At 35.4% G+C, this 21,267-nt stretch overlaps 1 protein-coding gene across 3 annotated transcripts in view; it reads right to left on the reverse strand.

Moving 5' to 3' along the window:
* The window catches only part of LOC125679000 (proprotein convertase subtilisin/kexin type 6-like), a 29,976-nt gene that overhangs the window by 3,939 nt on the left and 4,770 nt on the right, over window positions 1-21,267 (reverse strand). For all 3 annotated transcript variants that reach the window (XM_056157081.1, XM_056157080.1, XM_056157082.1), the window contains exons 2-10: window positions 20,588-20,695; window positions 20,404-20,484; window positions 8,126-8,254; window positions 7,894-7,961; window positions 7,600-7,688; window positions 7,299-7,471; window positions 6,994-7,197; window positions 3,199-3,299; window positions 49-158 (exon numbers count right to left, since the gene is read on the reverse strand). In XM_056157081.1, the coding sequence (XP_056013056.1) occupies window positions 49-158; window positions 3,199-3,299; window positions 6,994-7,197; window positions 7,299-7,471; window positions 7,600-7,688; window positions 7,894-7,961; window positions 8,126-8,254; window positions 20,404-20,484; window positions 20,588-20,695 (1,063 nt within the window). The remainder of the gene's footprint in view (window positions 1-48; window positions 159-3,198; window positions 3,300-6,993; window positions 7,198-7,298; window positions 7,472-7,599; window positions 7,689-7,893; window positions 7,962-8,125; window positions 8,255-20,403; window positions 20,485-20,587; window positions 20,696-21,267) is intronic.

The raw sequence follows: 21,267 nt of genomic DNA on the forward strand, positions 1-21,267 counted from the left end.
TGATAAAAATCGGACATTTCAAGAAAAACATAATATTTTGTTTCTCACCATAATATCCTGCACCATTTCGTTGCCAGGATGAGTATCCATCTTGAAGATGATCTCGCTTGCTTGTCCTTACTACAAGGTGTTGTACATCTCGCCAGGTTAAAGCTGAACTACAATTGATACTCCATAATTTTTATGAATACATCATACAGAAAATGAAACGATTCCTTTTTTCTTAAAATATAAACATTATTAATTTTCAAAATATGGGTTTAATAAAATTTCATCAAAGAATAAGATCCGGTGTACATATGGGTTAACTTTAAGCAATGGAAAATGCACCCCCAAACGAAATTATGAACAAATTTGAAAAATAAATACATTATCATGAGGTGAAATTCAATACATATTTCACTTATTGTCTTTTCTAGATATATATTTTGATATGTATCTCATTAAAAGGAAACCTTACTCATACAATTACACTATTTTTTTTTTTACACCTTTATGAAAGGTGAAGATAACGAACAGTGATCAATCTCATAAATCATATAGCAATACAAAATAGATAGTTAAATAAACACGGAACCCTGGACACACCAGAGATGAGATTATGTGCTTAGTAGTAGTAAGCATCCCCTGTTGATCGGTCACACCCGCTGTGAGCCCTATATCTTGATCGCCGCGGTGGTCTAGAAGTTAGAGCGTTCACCCCGCATGTGGATGGCCGGGGTTTGAATCGTGGCCGCGACAGACCTAAGTCGTTAAAATAGGTAATGACAATTCCATGGTCAAACATCAGGTGTGAATGTCATGGGTTCTCGGAAATGACCTTAAAAACGGATTTCACAGTAGATGTGGCACGCTAAAGAACCCTCGCTGATCAATTGCCCTAAGTTCCGAGAATAAGTCTAAATTTGAAACCCTTCACCGGTTTTGGTGACGTCTATATATAAGTAAAAACTTCTTGCGTATTGAATCAGTTGAAAGATATAAAGACAATATGCAGGTGATAATGTAATATAGCTACACAAATATAGGAAGCTGACGATGGAGAAGATGAAATCACCTCGTTTATCATAAGGTTGAGTTGTTAGTTTGCCATTAATAACTATTTTCAATAAAATATTTAAGTATGAAGCAGAAGTGGACGACTCTGTGGTGTCTTTTATTTCGAGATCATGGGGATATATCGATTCAACATATGAGTGAAAATTAATATTGTTAATAGATAAAACGTCGTCGATATATCCAAATATCGCATTGAAGGCCACGGAAAGAATTTTTGTTTTTGAATAGATTCTGCTTCATATGAATATAAAAAACAAGTCATATAACAAAGGAGCACAATTCGTGCCAATGAGAATTCCAACATACTGTTGGAAGACCTGATGTGACACGGGACCTCCGACTTGAGCTTAGGGTCATACCTGAAAGACGCGATTCTTACTTTTAGATGCCAATCGTATAATGAGGAAGTAATCACTGCCTGTTTATGTTTACGTTTAAGATTTGACGCAATCATGTCACGAGCGGGGCTCGAACCTGCGACCTCCCGGTCACAAGGGGAAATGCTCTACCACTGAGCTATCGCGATCGGTCAGTTATAGATGGTAATGTGCGCTGTTAGCAATACGAATAGTAAACATTATCAACAGCTTAATTTCAAAATATCATTTATAAATTGAAAAAAATGCTTGATATGAGACCCCCATATTACCAAATATTTCAAAGACGATCCAATTTCAGCTACAAATGAAAATTTGATTTCGATCTATATTTTAAACGAGTTACATTGCCTTCTTTTCATCATCAGTAATATTTATATTTACGTACAATCACTTTTTGGAAGATCAGCGTAATTGTGTAAAGTTTCTAAACACTCTAAGTAAACTATTGTCATTTTAGTTGTTGAAAATGTACACGTAGAATGAATGGATTTCTGCTAACTTGACTAGCGTAGAAGTTAATGACAACATGTCGGTATTCAGGGACATGATTTACAAACGATGAGATAATGGAATAGTATGAGCATATACTTTTAAATTCTAAGAAGTTCCCCCTAGATGAAAAAATGAAAATAACATAAGTGATCAATCTCATAACTGATTCAAAATTAAGTTTTAAATTTTAATTTTCCAAATCTTCGCGGATGTATATTAAAGGTGAAGATAACACACAGGGATTAATCTGATAACGAATACAAAACTAGGCGTTGGGCAAACACGGAACCCTGGATATACCAGAGGTAGAATCAGGCGCCTAGAATGAGTATGCATCCGTAGTTAATATCAGTGTGTAAAGAACGGTCTAACAATTGGTATAAAACCAATCGGACAACATTAGACCCAATGGCAGGTTGTATTGGTAAACTAAATCGCTATAACGACCATAGAATTTGGGAAATACTGATTTTAATCGATACTATTGAAACCCCTGTAACATCAGCCTGTTTGTCAGTAACCTGCCTCGATTTAAAAAATATCACACACAGAACAAAGCCTTGTCTGTCGAATGAGTTGAGACATAATCACCATATAAAAGAATATTGCTACATAAAATGATAAAAGAATATTGCTACATAAATATGGGAAGATGACGATGGAGAAGCTGACGTCATCCGTTTGTTACCAAGTTAAGTTGTTAGTTTGCCGTTAACACCCATGACCAAAAATATATATAAGTACGAATCATATGTGGTAGACTCTGTAGTGTCTTTGATTTCGAGTTCACTGTGATACATCGAATCGACATATGAGTGGAAAATTTTGTTAATATATAAAACTTCGTTAATAGATAGGTACATATATATCTAAATGTCGAGTTGAAGACCGGAAAAAGAGATATATTTTTCTTTTTATGTAGAAATAAACTCTACCTCATAAGAATATAAAAACAGATCAGTTTATAAAGAAGCACAATTCGTCATAATGAGAATTCCAACAGATGATCTGAACACCAAAGGCTACGAAGATATTGCCAATGAGGAACTCCAGCATCGTTTTAATATAAACTTCAGAGTCCACAAATGTACTTTGATGTTTTAATCAATGACCACTGTAGACCACAGTGAAATCATTTAATTCCTGAAGTTCGACTTCCGTGAATTATAAAGATTTGATAAGGGATGTCGACGAACAACTTGTACATGTATCATCACGAAATATACCGCGTTTTCTATTATACTTTCTTACAAATGTTTTTTCGTACTTTGCCTGCAGTGCAAGAGCTATCATCCCCGCTGCTTGTGGCGCAGAAAAAGATGTTCCTTGCAACCCATCAACACAGGATGATGGAACAGAGGTTGATACCTAAAATTTAAATCACAATCGTTTGAAGTTGTAAAGCAAAATGTCTCATAAGGATTGTTTTTTGGGTGTTTTTTTTCACGTGACATACTTTTAGTCACGACAAAGGACATGTATATGTACAGTCATTGAAACACACACACACACACACACACACACACACACACACACACACACACACACACGCATATATATATATATATATATATATAGAAATGGCAATGAACTCTTGAATCAACATAACTGCCCTAAGTGAAGAAATATTTATTATAAAGCACAGACAATTTCACTTTATTTGGATACCCACTACCGCCCCTACCCGGGGTTGAACTCACGACCTGCGGAACCAAATCTCCTAGCAGCATGTAACCAGTGCGCTAGACCGCTCGACCATCTAGGCAAGTCAAAAACTTGCTTTCGATGACTATAGAATTCTCGCCACGCTGTCACACGCTACACGGTCATTGGGGATGGAAATGGGATACAGTTATTTAACGTATATTTAAGAGGAGCATATATGATACACATTGCATTCGAAATAATTTATACATAAAGCACAGAAATGGCAATGAACTCTTAAATCAACATAACTGCCCTAAGTGAAGAAATATTTAATATAAAGCACATAAAATTTCGCTTTGACTTGCCTAGATGGTCGCGCGGTCTAGCGCACTGGTTACATGCTGCTAGGAGATTTGGAACGAAGGTTCTTTCTGCTACAGTGCTGATACCAACTTCTTCGGGATATATTGGATGAAGGCATGGGTGATTAAGATCGTCATGGACGACAGCTACGGCAAGGATTACATTGTTGAGGATTGTGAGAACGGCAAAGAACATTTGTAGTCGAACTATCTACTTCGCCCAAACATTCTTTAATTAATGATCATTTATTAGTTGTGATGCACACGTGATAAATTCTTGGGGGTGTGCTATAATGCAAAACATTCTATACGATTTCGTGTTGGAACATTTTGTGTTTAATAATACAACTAAATGGTATTGAAATAAGTTCTTATTCTTTTTTTGTTGCATGGATTATGCACTGACATTTTGGTGAAACAAAACATGGATGGTACAGTCTATACCAAAACACTGTCGTTTACAAAGCAACGGACCTCGGCGTATTAGTATGTACCATCGGTCTTGATCGTGTCGAGAACATAGCACTATGGCGCATTCGTCTCACCACACCATCGTTCTTTGGCGAGCACACCATTGGGTTTTGGTGCAGACCATCGCATTTTAGCGTGACCATCGCACTTTGGAGTCCCATCGTAATTTGGAGATTTTATATATATATATATATATATATATATATATATATATATATATATTACAGGTGATTTGATTTGAAATTATTTTGTGATTTTTTAAAAGACAGAGAAGTATACTAGACTATATTTCTAATCCCCACTTTTTTCTAATCCTCACTTTCATAATTTCTAAATTTTACAAACCTTTTCAGTTAGATAATTTGTAATTCAAAATATCGTCTGCTAACAAAAAAGCTGACCTTTTAAGCACAGCGAATTCGAGAACGGGTTCATAACCACTGGACCGCGGCAGGTTTTGTTAAAATTGAAATTTTCGTCCTCAATTAGTTTTCAGGCTTGCTGTTCAAAAGTATTTGGTTTCGTCTTCTTTCTGCACGCATTTATTTGTGAAAAACAAAATTACTGAAGTCAAATGCGGACAGAGGTATGCACAAGAGTAGTTGGCATGGTCCATGCTGGGTGCAGTTTACGAGAGGTTTGCTGTCTTCCATCACACACTCGATATTTTGCAACTTTCAGATACACAATGTAAGAAAGTTAACTGAATTGATCATGTTTACAGGTTGCTGGAAAATTAGATCTTAAACCCAATCCGAAAATTCAATGGAACCGGGAATATAGCAGATCTACGCCGACGGCCCAAACGGTGTCTAACAACCCATCAACAGGACCGCTGCATAAGAGTGACCCATTTACGTGCCAGACGTTTGACAGCTCGAGCAGCAGCAAGACGCACATTGGGAACACACGAAAGGCTTCTCAGTGATCAAACTGTGAGAAATAGACTTAAGGAGCGAGGGTTGCGGGCAAGAAGGTCTTATGCAAAGCTGGTATTGTCTTCAAGACAGAGACAACTTAGATGAGCGTGGGCAAGACGCCATCTGAGGTATACGCGCACGGATTGGGAACAAGTTATTTTCACAGTTGAGTCCAGACACAATCTAAGGCGATCAGATGGACGATCCCGCGTCTATTGCAGAATTGAGAAACGATATATTGACGCATGCATGAGGGAACGAGGGCAGTTTGGAGGTGGTTCTGTCATGATGTGGAAGGAAATATCGTTTATTTAATTAAATAACACAAAAACAATGATCCCAATTCACCGGAACCTGAATGCTGAAAGGTACCACAACTTGCCGCTCAGTCAGTGGTAATTCCGCACATCCAAGCAAATCACGGAATGTTCCTTATGCAGGATAATGAGACTCCAAACACAGCAAGAACCACTCAACATATGATATGGGGTCACAATATTCTTGAAATTGACCGGCCCCCTTGAAGTCTAATCCTCAATCCTATTGAACATGTACAGACAAGTAAGACAGCTTTCCCGGCCGCAGAACCTGGCAGAGTTTGAGAGTGACCTCATTGAAACTAGGGATAAATTCCACAAAGATTTTTTACACAATTACGTGACCTCCAAGCGAAGCAGGTGTCAGGCAATTATTCGAGCGAATGGGGAACACGCACGGTATTGAATGTTGAGAATTTCAAAATGCAGGGTATCGCTAAGTTTCTTGTCTTTTAATTGAGTGTTTCAAAAATTGAAGATTAAAGAACTCTTGACTTCTTTTGAAACTGTCATTCTTTATACCAATGACAACATGTGTCAAAATAATAGATAATAAAACCATTGCATGGAAAAATTTAGGTGGGGAGTTAGAAATGTTGTCTAGTATATGTAAAGAGAGTATAGAGAATACATGTTTCTATTCCCAGTGACAAATGTAAGATATCTAATTTAAGTTGATTATATAACTCAGCCCAAAGGTCGTGCTCATAGACAAAATTAACTATTTTAAAATTACTTATTAATATATGCATTGCTAATCATCTTTTAGCATTGTAGAGGTGATTTGAGGTTTTTTTATTGCTGGAATCCAAGACGCACGAATTACATATTAAAATGCGAATGGGTGCGGCGAGGTGAAAGGGACGAAAATATTAATTGATTGATTGATCCTATATTGTTTTCGACAATTTAATGCCAAATCAAGGATTTTTGTTTCTTTTTCGGACCATCACAGGGTTTCACAATTAATGTATATGTTTCGGCTGGGGATTACTAGTCTTTTTAAAGTTATATGTATATTCTTAAGCGTTTTTAACTTGCATGTTGAAGCTCTAGTATTTATAAAGTAATTTTTCTGCTCTTATGTCCATACTTGTTTTATGTACAGCTCGTTATAGTAATTTTATATTATATTTAGCACTTTATAAATTTTGTATAATAATACTAATAATGCTGTTTTACAACAAAACGAATAAACATTTCCATAATAGAGAATTACTTTAAAATACGCTTGATGGACCCAATATCATCACCTTTCCAGATAAAAGAAAAATCAAAACCCACATTAAAACATATTGTTGGCATTGCTTTAAATTGCATTGCTATATTTTGTTTGACAATTCACCAGTGTTCTATATCTACTGCCAGAGTATGTTGCAGCAAATACTGGAGCACAGACTTCTGCATAATAAGCCGCTTTCCCACTGGAATCCACACTGGTTATAGGAATAGTATAAATGCTGTTGGCATAACCATCTCCATTGCAGTTGTCATGCAGTCCACCATTCCCTGCCGCCCATACGAAAATGACACCTTTTTTGTTTCTTCCCTGAAATAAGAAAATATTTTCTCCAACAAAGCATACGTAAACTGGAAGCTCGTGTTTGTTACATATGTATAACTTGCATTTAAATTATTAAAAATCCCTACCTTCGTAACACCATCAATGAAGGCACTCTGAGTGACTGATCCTGGACCTGAGTACCCATATCCATCCGGTGGACCCCAGCTATTGATATAAATGTCTACACCCGACAAATGATGATTTAGAGCTAATGCTTCAGTTACATCTGTGACTCCGTTCTCACCTAATAATTTGATTCCTGTACCGAGAAAATAAATATGTTAATTTTTAGCGTTTTTAAATGGTTGTAAATAACGGCGATGTGTTTTCTTTGCAGCATAAAGGCATACATGAATTTAAAGCTAATAAGAAATACGAATTTCCCACCTATTACAGTTGAATGATGAGAGACACCCACGATACACTGATTGTTATTTGCTACGGCCGCCACTAATCCGGTTACCATGGTTCCATGACTAAAAGAAGAGATAATTGGTAATACCTGGACAATCCGACGCATACTGATCCGCTATTTAGAAAGTTTATAATACAGTCTAAATCAAGTGTCAGTTACAAGTAAATTGTAATATATGTTCAGGTGTCATGTCTATAAACATGTTTGGAAATATTTTTGATAGTTAGGGAGCTTATCAAAGTTTATTCAATTACAAATTTACATACCTATCATTCACGGATATCGGTGTGGGGTCTACATCGGAATTATAGTAATCATAGCTATTCAGGACATTCTATAAAAACAAAATACCGATCTAACATACAGCTGTATAAATATAATTATACCCTAATATCCTCTCAACTAAGGATTTATCTCAAAACGCGTCGTATGTTTTGTCTTCAAAGATTTATGCAAACAAGAGATCATACGATGAGCAAAATGTCTAAGGTAACTCACAACGTTTTGTTGTAGGTCTGGGTGATTCAGCTGAACACCATCGTCAACAACGGCTATAACAACCCCAGCACCAGAACGACCCGTGGACCAAGCTTCTTGGATTTTCATTGTCGGCTGGATTTGATTGTTCTACAAAAATAATTATTGTCGACTCCTATGCATTTTAACAAGGGATTACATTTCAATATATAATTTTTTTTAATGAAATATCAAAGCAAATTAAAATCCATTCAATGAATATTCTGTGTAGAACTAGAAGAAAATAAGGTTGATCAGAATAGTCGGTTGTATATTGTTTAACGTCCCACTTGAGAATTTTTCACTCATACGGAGACGTCACCGTTGCCGGTGAAGGTCTGGAAAAAAACTACGCCATGACCTTAGAGCAGGAAGGTATCTCTATCGTGCCACGCTTGCTGTGACAAGGGACCTCGGTTTTTGTTGTCCCATCCGAAGGACCGACCCATTTGGTAGCCTCTTACGACAAGCAAGTGGTACTGAGGACCTGTTCTAATCCGGATCCCCACGGGAAATTAGAATATAAGCTATGTTAGACCATGGGCCAACAATACATTACCTTCCCTCTCTAGGGATTTTTCTACACTATGATTTTTTGAAAGTGTGTATGCAAGGTGAAGATAACGAACAGTGATCAATCTCATAACTCCTACAAGCAATACAAAATAGTTGGGCAAACACGGACCCCTGGACACACCAGAGGTGGGATCAGGTGCCTATGAGGAGTAAGCATCCCCTGCTGACCGGTCACACCCGCCGTGAGCCCCATATCCTGATCAGGTAAACGGAGTTATCCGCAGTCAAATCAGTGTGCCAAGAACGGCTTAACAATCGGTATGAAACACGTCAGACAGCATTTGACCCAATGCGAGGTTGTATTGACGAACTAGATCGTTATAACGACCATAGAATTTGCGAAATGCTGATTTCAATCGAGACTGTTGAAATCTGTTGAAAATGAAGGAAAATGAAGGTTGTTTGCAAATTTATGTTGGGGTGTTTTCAAGATATGGCCATTTGAAATTGTAAAATTTTGCAAATTCAATATGGCCGTTACCGTGTTCCATACCGCATTAAAGACGACAGATTGTAAACACAAACAATGGGCTAAGGGCTTCCCAGAGAGAACATCAGTGACAAATGCGTATAAAAAAAATAAAGATATTGTAATGAGGAAAGTGTTACATATTTTTAAATGTCTGCAAAATGCAATTTTTATATATGCATTTCATTCATGCCTTATGAAATTATACAGGAATTCCCAAAACAACACGTATCTACAATACTAAATAAACTTTATGATATACGGTTCATTTCGAGATACTATAATCCATATGCCTTATCTTTATATGATAAACACAATAATGAGTCAGTAGATATATAACTTTCAACATAAAAATCACTGTCCATATTTTCATGTCTTCTCGTGATGTATTTAATGTATGGAAACCCAATTAGGTATATAATAAATAAAAAGAAAGTAAATAGGTTACTTTTGAGTATACATGCAAAAATGGGGGAAACCCTGATAAATAATGGCTCGACTATTGAGAATCGGACATATTACAAATAATGAACTAATCTATGAATTATTTAGTTTAATGAATTATATTCCACAATATACAGTAAAATAGATTGTCATACGTAAAATTGAACAACTTTTCAATTTTCAGATAACTTTTAAATATGTTCCATAGAAAAAAAACATCTTTAAATCTTATGCCAGAAAAGTTTAAATCCGTTACAAGCTCCTATCAACATCAAGAATAAAGAAGTATCCTATATTTTGGAGAAAATGTAAAGGATAATGACATAAAATTTTTCACGGAGCAGTTTTCCAAAGATTAGAAGACAGAGCCCCACGAATACTAAAGACATATTATTTACTAGTTAGAAGCTTTAAATGATGCCTTACATGTCCTCTATTGATGTTGTTACCAATAATTTACAAATATTTGTTACTAGAAGTAAAATTTGAGCTTTGAGGAAGTTGCACCGAGTCAAGTGAGCTGTAAGACGTTCACTCAACATGTGCTCACTATCGGCACTTTTCCCCATCCATATGTGTCTGTTCTGTAATAAAAAAAACCTCAACTACAAGGGAAAAACACAAATTGATATAATGTGTGACATAAACAGTAGAAGAAGCCATTAAAAAACTTGCAAAGCATAAAAGTGACAATACATGTACACTGTAAATTGTTTGGTTGATTGTATATTGTTTATCATCCAGCTCGAATTTTTCATTCGTATGGAGATGTTACCATTGCTGGTGAAGGGCTGCAAAACTTAGGCTTAAATGCTCGGCGCTTACGGTCTTTCAGCAGGGAGGGATCTTTATCGTGCCACAACTGCTGGGACCTCAGGTTTCGCAGTCTTATCCAAAGGATCATCGCATTTAGTTGCCTCTTACGACAAGCAAGGCATACTGAGGACCTACATGTATTCTAATCCGGGTCCCCACAGAACAACAATATGTAAAGTTCGATATATTGATTTGATTGCTAAAGGGGAGATGATTTATCCAACCTGTAGAAAAACCTGCACTAAGCCAATGACCGAAACAAGTCAGAAACTAAAGATTATATAATTCTTAGGTCAGGGAAAGGAATTTGACCTTATCCGTATACATGGCGATAGATATCGTGCAGAATTACATGGTTGAGAGTATGACAATGCTCAGAGAGAGAGAGATACTTGTCATTTATCCCGACTCGCATAACAGTGATTACAAAGCTTGAAACCTGGAATCAAAAACAGAAAGAAAATTTGGTAGCAAAATCGAATTTTGAAAACCTCCAAAACTTGCATGTTCTGCATGTATTGCTACTGAACAAGCAATCGAGTCTGCATTTGCGTCAACCCTTTCAGCCAAACGACAAGTCAAAGAATCTGCCATGATAATCAAATGGTAGATTTGTGACTGCCACGTTTGAAATGATTATGAACTATCTGACAAGAAGTACTGGGTTAATTACACTATTAAACATATGTTAAGTCACCGTAGAAGCTACTCACAGACGCTGCATGTGGAGCTTGAAACTACTATTTACAATGCGATTACAAATTCTGGATTAATACTGCCTGCAAGCACATCTCTTAAAATATTTCAGTAATTCATAAATACACTTCGCCTTAATGCCAAACAACTTGATATAATTGTAAAGGGTTACGTTCTTTAAAGCAAAATACATGTTTGCAAATGTCTATATTATGTTTGCAAGATTCTCGAAGTTTTCCATTTTTTAACAATACTTTAAAGACAAATTTCATGTATGATATGAAGTTTTTCAAGTTTTCAGTCAGTATTATTTTTACAAATTTTAGGTTTTGGCTCCAAAACTGGAAAGGGTCTCCATGCAAACAATCAGATTTATAGTTAAAGGGTTCCATACTTTCCGAAAATAATTATTATCAAATGTCCACATTATCTATATAGGATCTGATACATTAATGTCAAACAATCCGATTTACAATTAAAGGGTTACACACTTTCAGAAAATAATTGTTTTCAAAGGTCTATGATATCTATATATGATGTGAAGTTTTCTATTTTTCGGCGATTTTCAAAGAAAAAAAAAATCATGTTTTAGACCCAGAATTAGTAAATGTCCCCATATATATATTTGAAACATCTTGTCAATCAAAGGGTTACATAAGTTCAAATAATACATATTTACAAATGTCAATGACATCGAAATCGGATCTGAAGAGTTTTTCCCGTTTTTGGCTATTATTATGTTTTTTAATTTGAGGTTTTTCCCCAAAACTGGAAAAGGTCTCCATGCAAACAATCTGATTTATAGTTAAAGGGTTCCATACTTTCCGAAAATAATTGTTTCCAAAGGTCCATATTATCTATATAGGATCTGAAGAAGTTTTCCATTTTTAAAGAAAAAAAATCATGTTTTAGCTCCAAACCTTGTAAATGCCCAACATATTTATGTCAGACAACTTGATATATAATCAAAGAGTTGCATACGTTCACAATATACACGTTTGCAAATGTTAATGACATCTATATCGGATATGAAGTTTTTCAAGTTTTCAGCCAGTATTATTTTTACAAATTTTAGGTTTTGGCCCCAAAACTGGAAAGGGTCTCCATGCAAACAATCAGATTTATAGTTAAAGGGTTCCATACTTTCCGAAAATAATTGTTATCAAATGTCCACATTATCTATATAGGATCTGAAGAAGTTTTTCATTTTTCGGCGATTTTTAAAGAAAAAATCACGTTTTAGCCCCAAAACCTCGTAAATGCCACCACATATCTATGTCAAACAACTTGATATATAAGTAAAGGGTTGCATACATTCACAGAATACTTGTTTGCAAATGTCAATGGCATATATATCGAATCTAAAGAGTTTTTCCAGTGTTCAGCTATTATTTTTACAAATTTCATGCTTTTTGCCCCAAAACTCGTAAACGCCCCCCACGTAAAAATGTCAAACAACCTGATTTATAATCAAGGGACTATGTACTTTCAAAAAATACTTGTTTGCAAAAATCCCTAGGGGGGTCCCCCATTAAATTTACTAGCCCATGGTCTATGTGTGAAGAAGATAACGTTTATACTGTTTATCAGCTCTGAAAACAAGGACATTTTTCCAAACGTAATTGAAATTGGAAAGATTTGTGTGTATATCTAACCGACAAGTTAGATAGTTTAATTATAATTTTGATATTTTTTACTAGCCCTGCTATACACACATAAACATTTGATATCCCTCTACTTATTTCCTCTTCGGGATGGCCTGCTCAAAATCCATCAGAGCCGAGCATAGCCTTCAATTTTGCAGCCCTTTACCGGCAATTATGACGTATCTATATAAGTGAAAACGTTCAAGCGGTACGTTAAACAATATACATCCATCCATCCTCTAAGGGATACAAAGGTCATTATTATATGATTGAATAATTCCTAGCTCTCTAATTGGCTGAGATCCAACAATGTAGAAATCATACTACTTTATGTTTACCTGCACGTGACCTTCCAGGTAAACATAAGGAATTATTTTCTCCACATAGGACCAAAAATAGAACTTCCAGGTGACCATTAGAAATTGGTTTTTTCACATAGGACCAAAAATAGGTCATTGAAACTTTCAATTAAAGCAAAGAACAATCTTGAAGGGTTTTTAATCATTTAATCATATAATAAAACAACTATTGCTGTTTTTGAGGTCAATACGATGATTTAGCCACCTTCGAAGTACAATATTCACCTCACCCTTCGGGCTCGGTGAATATGGTACTCCTGAGATGTCTAAATCATTGTATTGACCTAAAAAAAACACCCAGCAATAATTGTATATTGTTACAAAATATAGTAACCATAACCGTATGTGATGAGGGCAGATTGACTGGTGATATAGGTGGATGCGTCTTTAAGCTCTTATTACTCCACCTGGATCACGTACTCTAATTGAAAATATACAAAATTTTAACTAAATAATATCTATATTTTTAGAATAACATATTTTTTCTTGCATGCATATCATATAGGCACAGTATTCTGCGAAATAGACGCAAAGATTAAAACCCATGACCCCCTAATATGCAAAATTGACGTAAGCACTAACATTGTAACAAATTATAAAATATATCAAACATTATTGACCCCCTCCCGATTTTTCACATTCAATTTCTGATTTCAAATATTTTTGGAGATAATTTTGGTAATACTGTTAATCATTTATGCTCTTTATTTTGTCAAGTTAAAGTGCTTTAAAAATTGTTTTCTGCTAGTTTGATACAAGATAGCGGGAAATGCCACACAAATTGTGATATTGTCTAACATAAGATACACAGAGGTAGTGCACACCATCATTTCCAATATTAAGGTGGGCTGCTGTTTTTGTTTTGTATATATTATTCGATGATTTTTGGATATTTTATTCTGTCAAGTTTTCAATTTCAGTTGTATAACAGGGGAGATCACTTTATCATATTCAAGGATTTTCATAGACGCAAATTCTGCTGTCAGTATTGTCTGGATTTCCCCTTAGCTTGATTTTGTTATCATTTTATAGAATGATAATATTTGTTTATTGTCATCTTATAAAGGACAATATTTCACACAATACTGGTGAAAGGTGAAGATAACGAACAGTGATCAATCTCATAACTCCTATAAGCAATACAAAATAGATAATTGGGCAAACACGGACCCTGGACACACCAGAGGTGGGATCAGGTGCCTAGGGGGAGTAAGCATCCTCTGTCGACCGGTGCCAAGAACAGCCTAACAATCGGTATGAAACACGCCAGACAGGATTTGACCCAATGACAGGTTGCATTGTCGAACTAGATCGTTATAACGACCATAGACTTTGCGAAATGTTGACTTCAATCACGACTGTTGAAACTGCTGTACCATCAACTTGTTTGTGAGTACCTTGCCTCGATTTAAAAACTGACCATGTTATGTTTGGTTTGTTGTTCCATCAGTATATGGAACATTGCCAGAACACCAATACTACATAAATAAAGGTTATTGCAACTAACAAATGAAATGATATTGAATCCAGGAAAATACTATGTTAGTTGATAATGCGGGTTTGGTATAGATGTTCGTAAAGGGAAACAACCTAAGAAGAATAAACTATAAACGCATACAATACACAATCATAAGAAGAATGTTTATTTTTCTTTACAGAATTGCAAGTTGATTTACATATTTATATTTACATGATTATATCTCTTAACTGATTCTATACACAAGAGCGTCTTCTGCGTATGATCAGTTTTAAATCGATGGAAACTACTGACAATCAAGTTGATGTTATAGGGGTTTCTACAGTTTCTTTTAAAGTCAAATTATATGGTTGTTGTAACGATCTAGTTTGCCAATACAATTTGTCATTGTGTTAAATGCTGTTTGACGTGTTTCATGCCACTCAATATAGTACATTCCTGCAATCCCACTGACATCATGGGTATTCGAAATCGGCCTTCAAACAGTTGATGGTAAGTAGAATTGCAAACAGGTTCAGAATTTTTTTTTATACATGTATATAAATATAAAAAATATAGATATAAATGTTATATCGGTGTGTTATTTAGTGTTGCGTATGCCACGATTATTTCTATGTATTTTTTGTAAAAACGATGACCCTATTTTGATGCTGTTTGAACTCCATCGAAATTAAACAAACGGTGAGTCGCATACGAAAGCCTGTTAGTAACATATAAAATATTAAATTCACCGTCCACTATTGCGTAATTACGAATTGATTATTTTGTAATTACGAGAAACGATCTCGTATATACGAGAAAAATTTCTCGTAAATATGAGATCTTTTCTCCTAATTTCGAAATAATTATCTCATAATTACGACATCTTTTCTCCTAATTTCAAGATAATTATCTCGTATTAACGAGATAATTCTCGTAATTACGAGATTATTGAATGTGAATTTGTTTACATACTAATTTGTATGCATTTTGCATAATTTGATAAACGTAAAGTAAATATCCAGTCGTACAAATTCATAATTTAGTTATCAAACCCAAATTCAGTATATGACATTCTGGATATTTACTTTACGTTTATCAAATTATGAATTAATTTCGAATTATCGAGTTCTGAATAAGATAATTCCATCCCTTATAACAAGAGGCCCATGGGCCACATCGCTAACCTGAGTTACCTTGGCCCAATATCTGAAGACTTTCCATTATATATTTGCATGTAAAACCTTAGTCCGTAATTATCTTGTGGCCTAAACCTATCCCCGGAGGCAATGATTTTTACATTCTTAAATCTGCGCTATGTCAGGAAGCTTTCTTCTGCTCCTCTGGTCCATTAGTTCTTGAGAGGATTTTTAAAGATATTCCCTATCTATTTCTATGTAAAACTTTGATCCCCTACTGTGGCCCCAAACTACCCTCCGGGGGCCATGATTTGAACGAACATGAATCTGCACTATGTCAGGAAGTTTTTATGTAAATCTCAGCTTTTCTGCATCATTGGTTCTTGAGAAGAAGTTTTAAAAGATTGTCCCTATATATTTCTATGTAAAACTTTGATCCCCTATTGTGGCCCAACCTACCCCTGGGGGCCATGATTTGAACAAACCTGAATCTGCACTATGTCAAGAAGCTTTCATGAAAATTTCAGCTCCTCTGGCCCAGTGGTTCCTGAGAAGAGAATTTTTTTAATGACCCTTCTCTATTTTTGCATTTTTTTTTAAAAATCATCTCCCCTTGGAAGAGGGCGTGACCCTTCCTGTGAACAAACTTACCCAAGGATGCTTTGTGGCAAGTTTGGTTGAAATTGGCCCGGCGGTTCTTTAGAAGTAGAAAATGTGAAAAATTTACGCCACCGCCCACAGACAACGGGCAAATTTTGATCAGAAAAGCTCACTTGAGCCTTTGCCTCAGGTGAGTTAAAAACTACATATGTTTTAAAAGTGTATGAACAACGAAACTTTACCCATAGTCTTCCGTGGGCAAAGGGTGTGCGGTGACTTTGTATCAATATTTTAGGTCACGCTTCAATGCAAGGTGAAGATAACGAACAGTGATCAATCTCATAACTCCTACAAGCAATACAAAATAGATAGTTGGGCAAACACGGACTCCTGGACACACCAGAGGTGGGATCAGGTGCCTAGGAGGAGTAAGCATCCCCTGTTGACCGGTCACACCCGCCGTGAGCCTTATATCCTGATCAGGTAAACGGAGTTATCCGCAGTCAAAATCTGTGTGCCAAGAACGGCTTAACAATCGGTATGAAACACGTCAGACAGCATTTGACCCAATGTGAGGTTGTATTGACGAACTAGATCGTTATAACGACCATAGAAATTGCGAAATGCTGACTTCAATCGAGACTGTTGAAATCCCTGTACCATCAACTTGTTTGTCAGTAGCTTACCTCGATTTAAAAACTGACTATACCCAGAACAAGCTCTTGCATATCGAATCAGTTGAGATTTATAAACACCATATGCAGGTGATAATGGAATATTGCTACATAAATGTGGGAAGCTGACGATGGAGAAGCTGAAATCATCCCGTTTGTCATGCAGTTGAGTTGTCAGTTCGCCGTTGATGTCTACTTTCAATAAAATATCTAAGTATGAAGCAGAAGTGGACGACTCTGTGGTGTCCTTTATTTCGAGCTCACAGGGATATATCAAATCGCCATAAGAATGAAAACTATCATTGTTAATATACAAAACGTCATCGATATATCTAAAAGTCGAATTGAAGGTCACAGCGAGAGATTTTTGTCTTCTCACGTAGCAGTTTTTGAATAAATTCTGCTTCATATGAATATAAAAACAGGTCAGCTAACAAAGGAGCACAATTCGTGCCCATGGGAATTCCAACAGACTGTTGGAAGACCTGATCACCAAAGACCACGAAGATATTGTCAATGAGGAACTCTAGCATATTTTTTATTTCAACTTCAGAGTACTTGTGCGTGGAATCAGAGTGGTGTTTAAGAAAGTAAGTTTTTGAATGACTGATCACTGGATATGAATATTTCCGTTTTTCGTTTTTGTTTATGCATTTCATTTGGATATTTTCCTAGATAAGATTAAATCCATATAAACTTTCATTTATTAATTCAATTTTCATTGATTTACAATCATTTGTTTCATAACTGGCGTGTTTGTGTATTTGCAACCACTGCCTTCCATACGTATAACTTTTAGAGTTATCGGCCCTTTGTATATTTGTGCCGCGCACAATTCTACGGACAGCTTTCCGAAATTTGCCACAAGCTTGTCTGGCCACAATGTAAGCATGTAAAACCTATACGGTACCAATTTGGATGCACCAGCATGCATTAAGTACATTTTGTACGATTTAGCAAGTTCTAGCTATTTTAGGAATACACATCATGTATTTTATCGTATATTGTGATTTCCATGCGGTCTTTGGTTAGTCACGTGATATATTTATAAACATGCATTTATAGTTATTTGCTTGTCTGATATGATACTTGCCTGGCTTATATTTACTTCTTTATTCTGTTATGTAATTTCTTTGATCTGGGTTGTTAATTTTTACTGGATATTCACGTTTACCTAAATACAGCCCTTTATTGAAAATTTAAACTATTGAACGCGCTTTGTGTCATAATCGTGATGTACAACTTTTATTACACGTTTCAACTGTCAGTTGAAAGTCGTTTGTGTGATTATGTTTTTGTATTTTTATGATGTGTTAACCTTGTGTACATGGAATATTTACTTTTCTTTGTAGCTCTTCATCATTCATTCATTATAGTGGTTTAACTGACTGCGTCTTGTCTAGGCAGTACATTTCTGAATGCAAGAATGAAAGCAATATTTCAGCCCTAAATCTGTGTTATGTAAACAAAGACTCGAGTCTTTTCATGTATACAAACAAACCAGTGAAATGTTAAATCTGTAATATAAAGCATCTTCATTTTGCATAATCACAAATTTTAACTTTTAGATGACACATTTTACCCAAAGAATGCTTGAAATGTGAAAAATATAATAAACTTAGATCGATATCCATTTCTTTTGAAAATTTCGTAAACAATAACATACCGCAATCTTTGTTTACAAAACAAATAATAAACTCTCTAAATTGAGCTTCTGTGATGATGTATGACCTTAATTCTTATGTAAAATCTTTTAAACACATTAGACAATAGAATTTGATCATTAAAAGTGAGAAAAAATTGGGGGAAATCGTGAATTAGTCCCTTTAATGTGTAAAACACTTAAATAACATCTTCTTTAGTGCTATTGATACTAAATTGAAAGCAAATAGATTTTTAAAAAGAACAGGTAGTCCGTTACCAAAATTATAAATTTGATGATCCCAGAGGTAGAGGTTATGGTATCAGGGTGGGGCCAAAATGGTCAGTTATTAAATGTATGAACAATATACATTTTTAACTTCTTTTTTGACAACTATCATTCCAATTCTTTTCAAACTTAGTATGAAACATATTTGGAACAAGGGGAATATAAATTGTAAATTTCAGGATTCCTGCACCCTTGGGGCCTTAGGGGTGGGGCTAAAAATGTCCAAAATTGACAATTTTTCAAAAGTCTTCTTCTCAAGAACCGCACACATGTAAGTAATACTAAATGCATAGTGATGTAGAGCAGGAAAGCCTCTACCAAAATTAATTGTAGATTTCATGATCCCCGGATAAGGATTGTGACCCCAGGGCGGGGCCAAACTTGGTTCCTAGTGCTAAATGGATAGATCAGGTAGTCTTTTAACAAAATCGTAAATTTGATTTTCTCCAGAGTAAGGGTTTTGATCCCAGGATTTTCTCCAGAGTAAGGGTTTTGATCCCAGGGTGGGGCCAAACTTAATATAGAGTATGTATGTGTAAGTTTGCTGATACTGTATAAAATCTAACTGCATACTTAGGAATAGCAGAAAAGGATGTACAAAAATGGTAAATTTAATAACCCAGGGTTATGACTTTAGGATTAGTCATATAATTTGTTTTAAAGTAAGTAGACCTATTATTTAAAGCCTTTCATCAGTGTAGGCACTTTTGGGGGCAGTGAAGTTTTAAGAACATATCTTTTTTATACTGTTGCTGAACATTAGAATTTAGCTTAGATATTCAGAACAGGATTTTTTTTTTCTAGATTTCATAGCCCATGGAAGTAGTGATACTTTTTCACTAGTATTCAGGTGACCGATAAGGCCTGTGGGCCTCTTGTTAAAAAACCCCACCCTATTTTTGTAATTATCTCCCCTTTGAAACGGGCATGGCCCTTCAATTGATCAAACTTGACGTCCAAGTTTGGTTGAAATTGGCCCAGTTATTCTGGAGAAGTCGAGAATGTAAAACGTTTACAGACAGACGGACGGACGGACGGACAACAGACGATCAGAAAGGCTCACTTGAGCTTTCAGCAGAGGTAAGTTAAAACGTATGTACAGGAGGAATGTGCAACTAAACATCAATTAATAAAATAACATAGTGTAGAATTCCAGACTTTTGGTATACTTTATATTTATCTGAAGGTTTGCTTGAAAAAGTAATAGGTAAATGGACTTATTTTTGGGGTATTCGTGTTGATTTTTTGCATACTCTCCTTCTAATTGTAGTTCATTTTTGGGGAAAAAAATTCAAGACGTGCTCTTTGTATGTTTGCAAACACTACGGCAATATTGATGACGCAATCAACACCCGGAAATGACAACGCGCACACGTAAACAAAAGAGTAACCGATTCTGGTTAGTCACCGAAATAGGGTAGTCAACGATATATTCAGAATAATAGTTACACTTACCAAGTTCCACATCGTATTCCATTTGGGATCGAGTGTTCTTGGATAGTTCTTGTGCAGATGTTGGTATTCCACATTTGTGATCTAAAGTAAATTCGATGAGAAAATAATAAATTTTGTCCATGTGTATATCCTTCAGTATGATCAAATACTTATCAAACGTTATCAACAGTTTCAGTAAACAAACCGTATCGTTAAACTTTTTAGCTATGTCCTCAATTTTCTCTTCCTCTTTTCCTGTTTTGAATCTCCGTCTTGGGACTGGACAATTAATAAGGTAGTAGATGCTGGTGACCTATGATATATATTATTGATTGTGAAAATGTCTAATATATTTTCCATAGATAATTATCAATTTATGATAATAAAGATATTACCAAGGGCAATGACTTCTACATGTATGCTGGTATCAACTTCATATCTATTATACAGTGATTTCCCTAATATCCACAATTATTTGATACATATTTAGCATTTTTCTAAATTGTTGACAAGTTTTATTTATTTTTATTAATACAAAAATGTGTGATTTTCTAATACTGACCTACACTTCTGTCTTTGTTTGTCTGACATCTTTAAAAAGGTGGCTACATATACATTTTCTTCTGGTTATTAATTAAACTAAATTATATTGTGTGGAAATTAATACAGTTTTCCACTTTCAACCATTAATATTGATAAGTCCATGGGATTGGAGCTACCATAATGCTTCTTCAGACAGTTGTAAAATGAGCGGATTTTCCAAGTTCTTTCATATCCACGTTTATTCTTCATGTAGTCACTATTACGTCATAGTTGTGGGGCATAGTCATTTCCGGGCTATCGTATTAGACGTAAAAGAAACTGCTTTATGTATATGTGTAAATA

Source organism: Ostrea edulis, chromosome 2, assembly GCF_947568905.1.
Source record: "Ostrea edulis chromosome 2, xbOstEdul1.1, whole genome shotgun sequence".
NCBI lineage: Eukaryota > Metazoa > Mollusca > Bivalvia > Ostreida > Ostreidae > Ostrea > Ostrea edulis.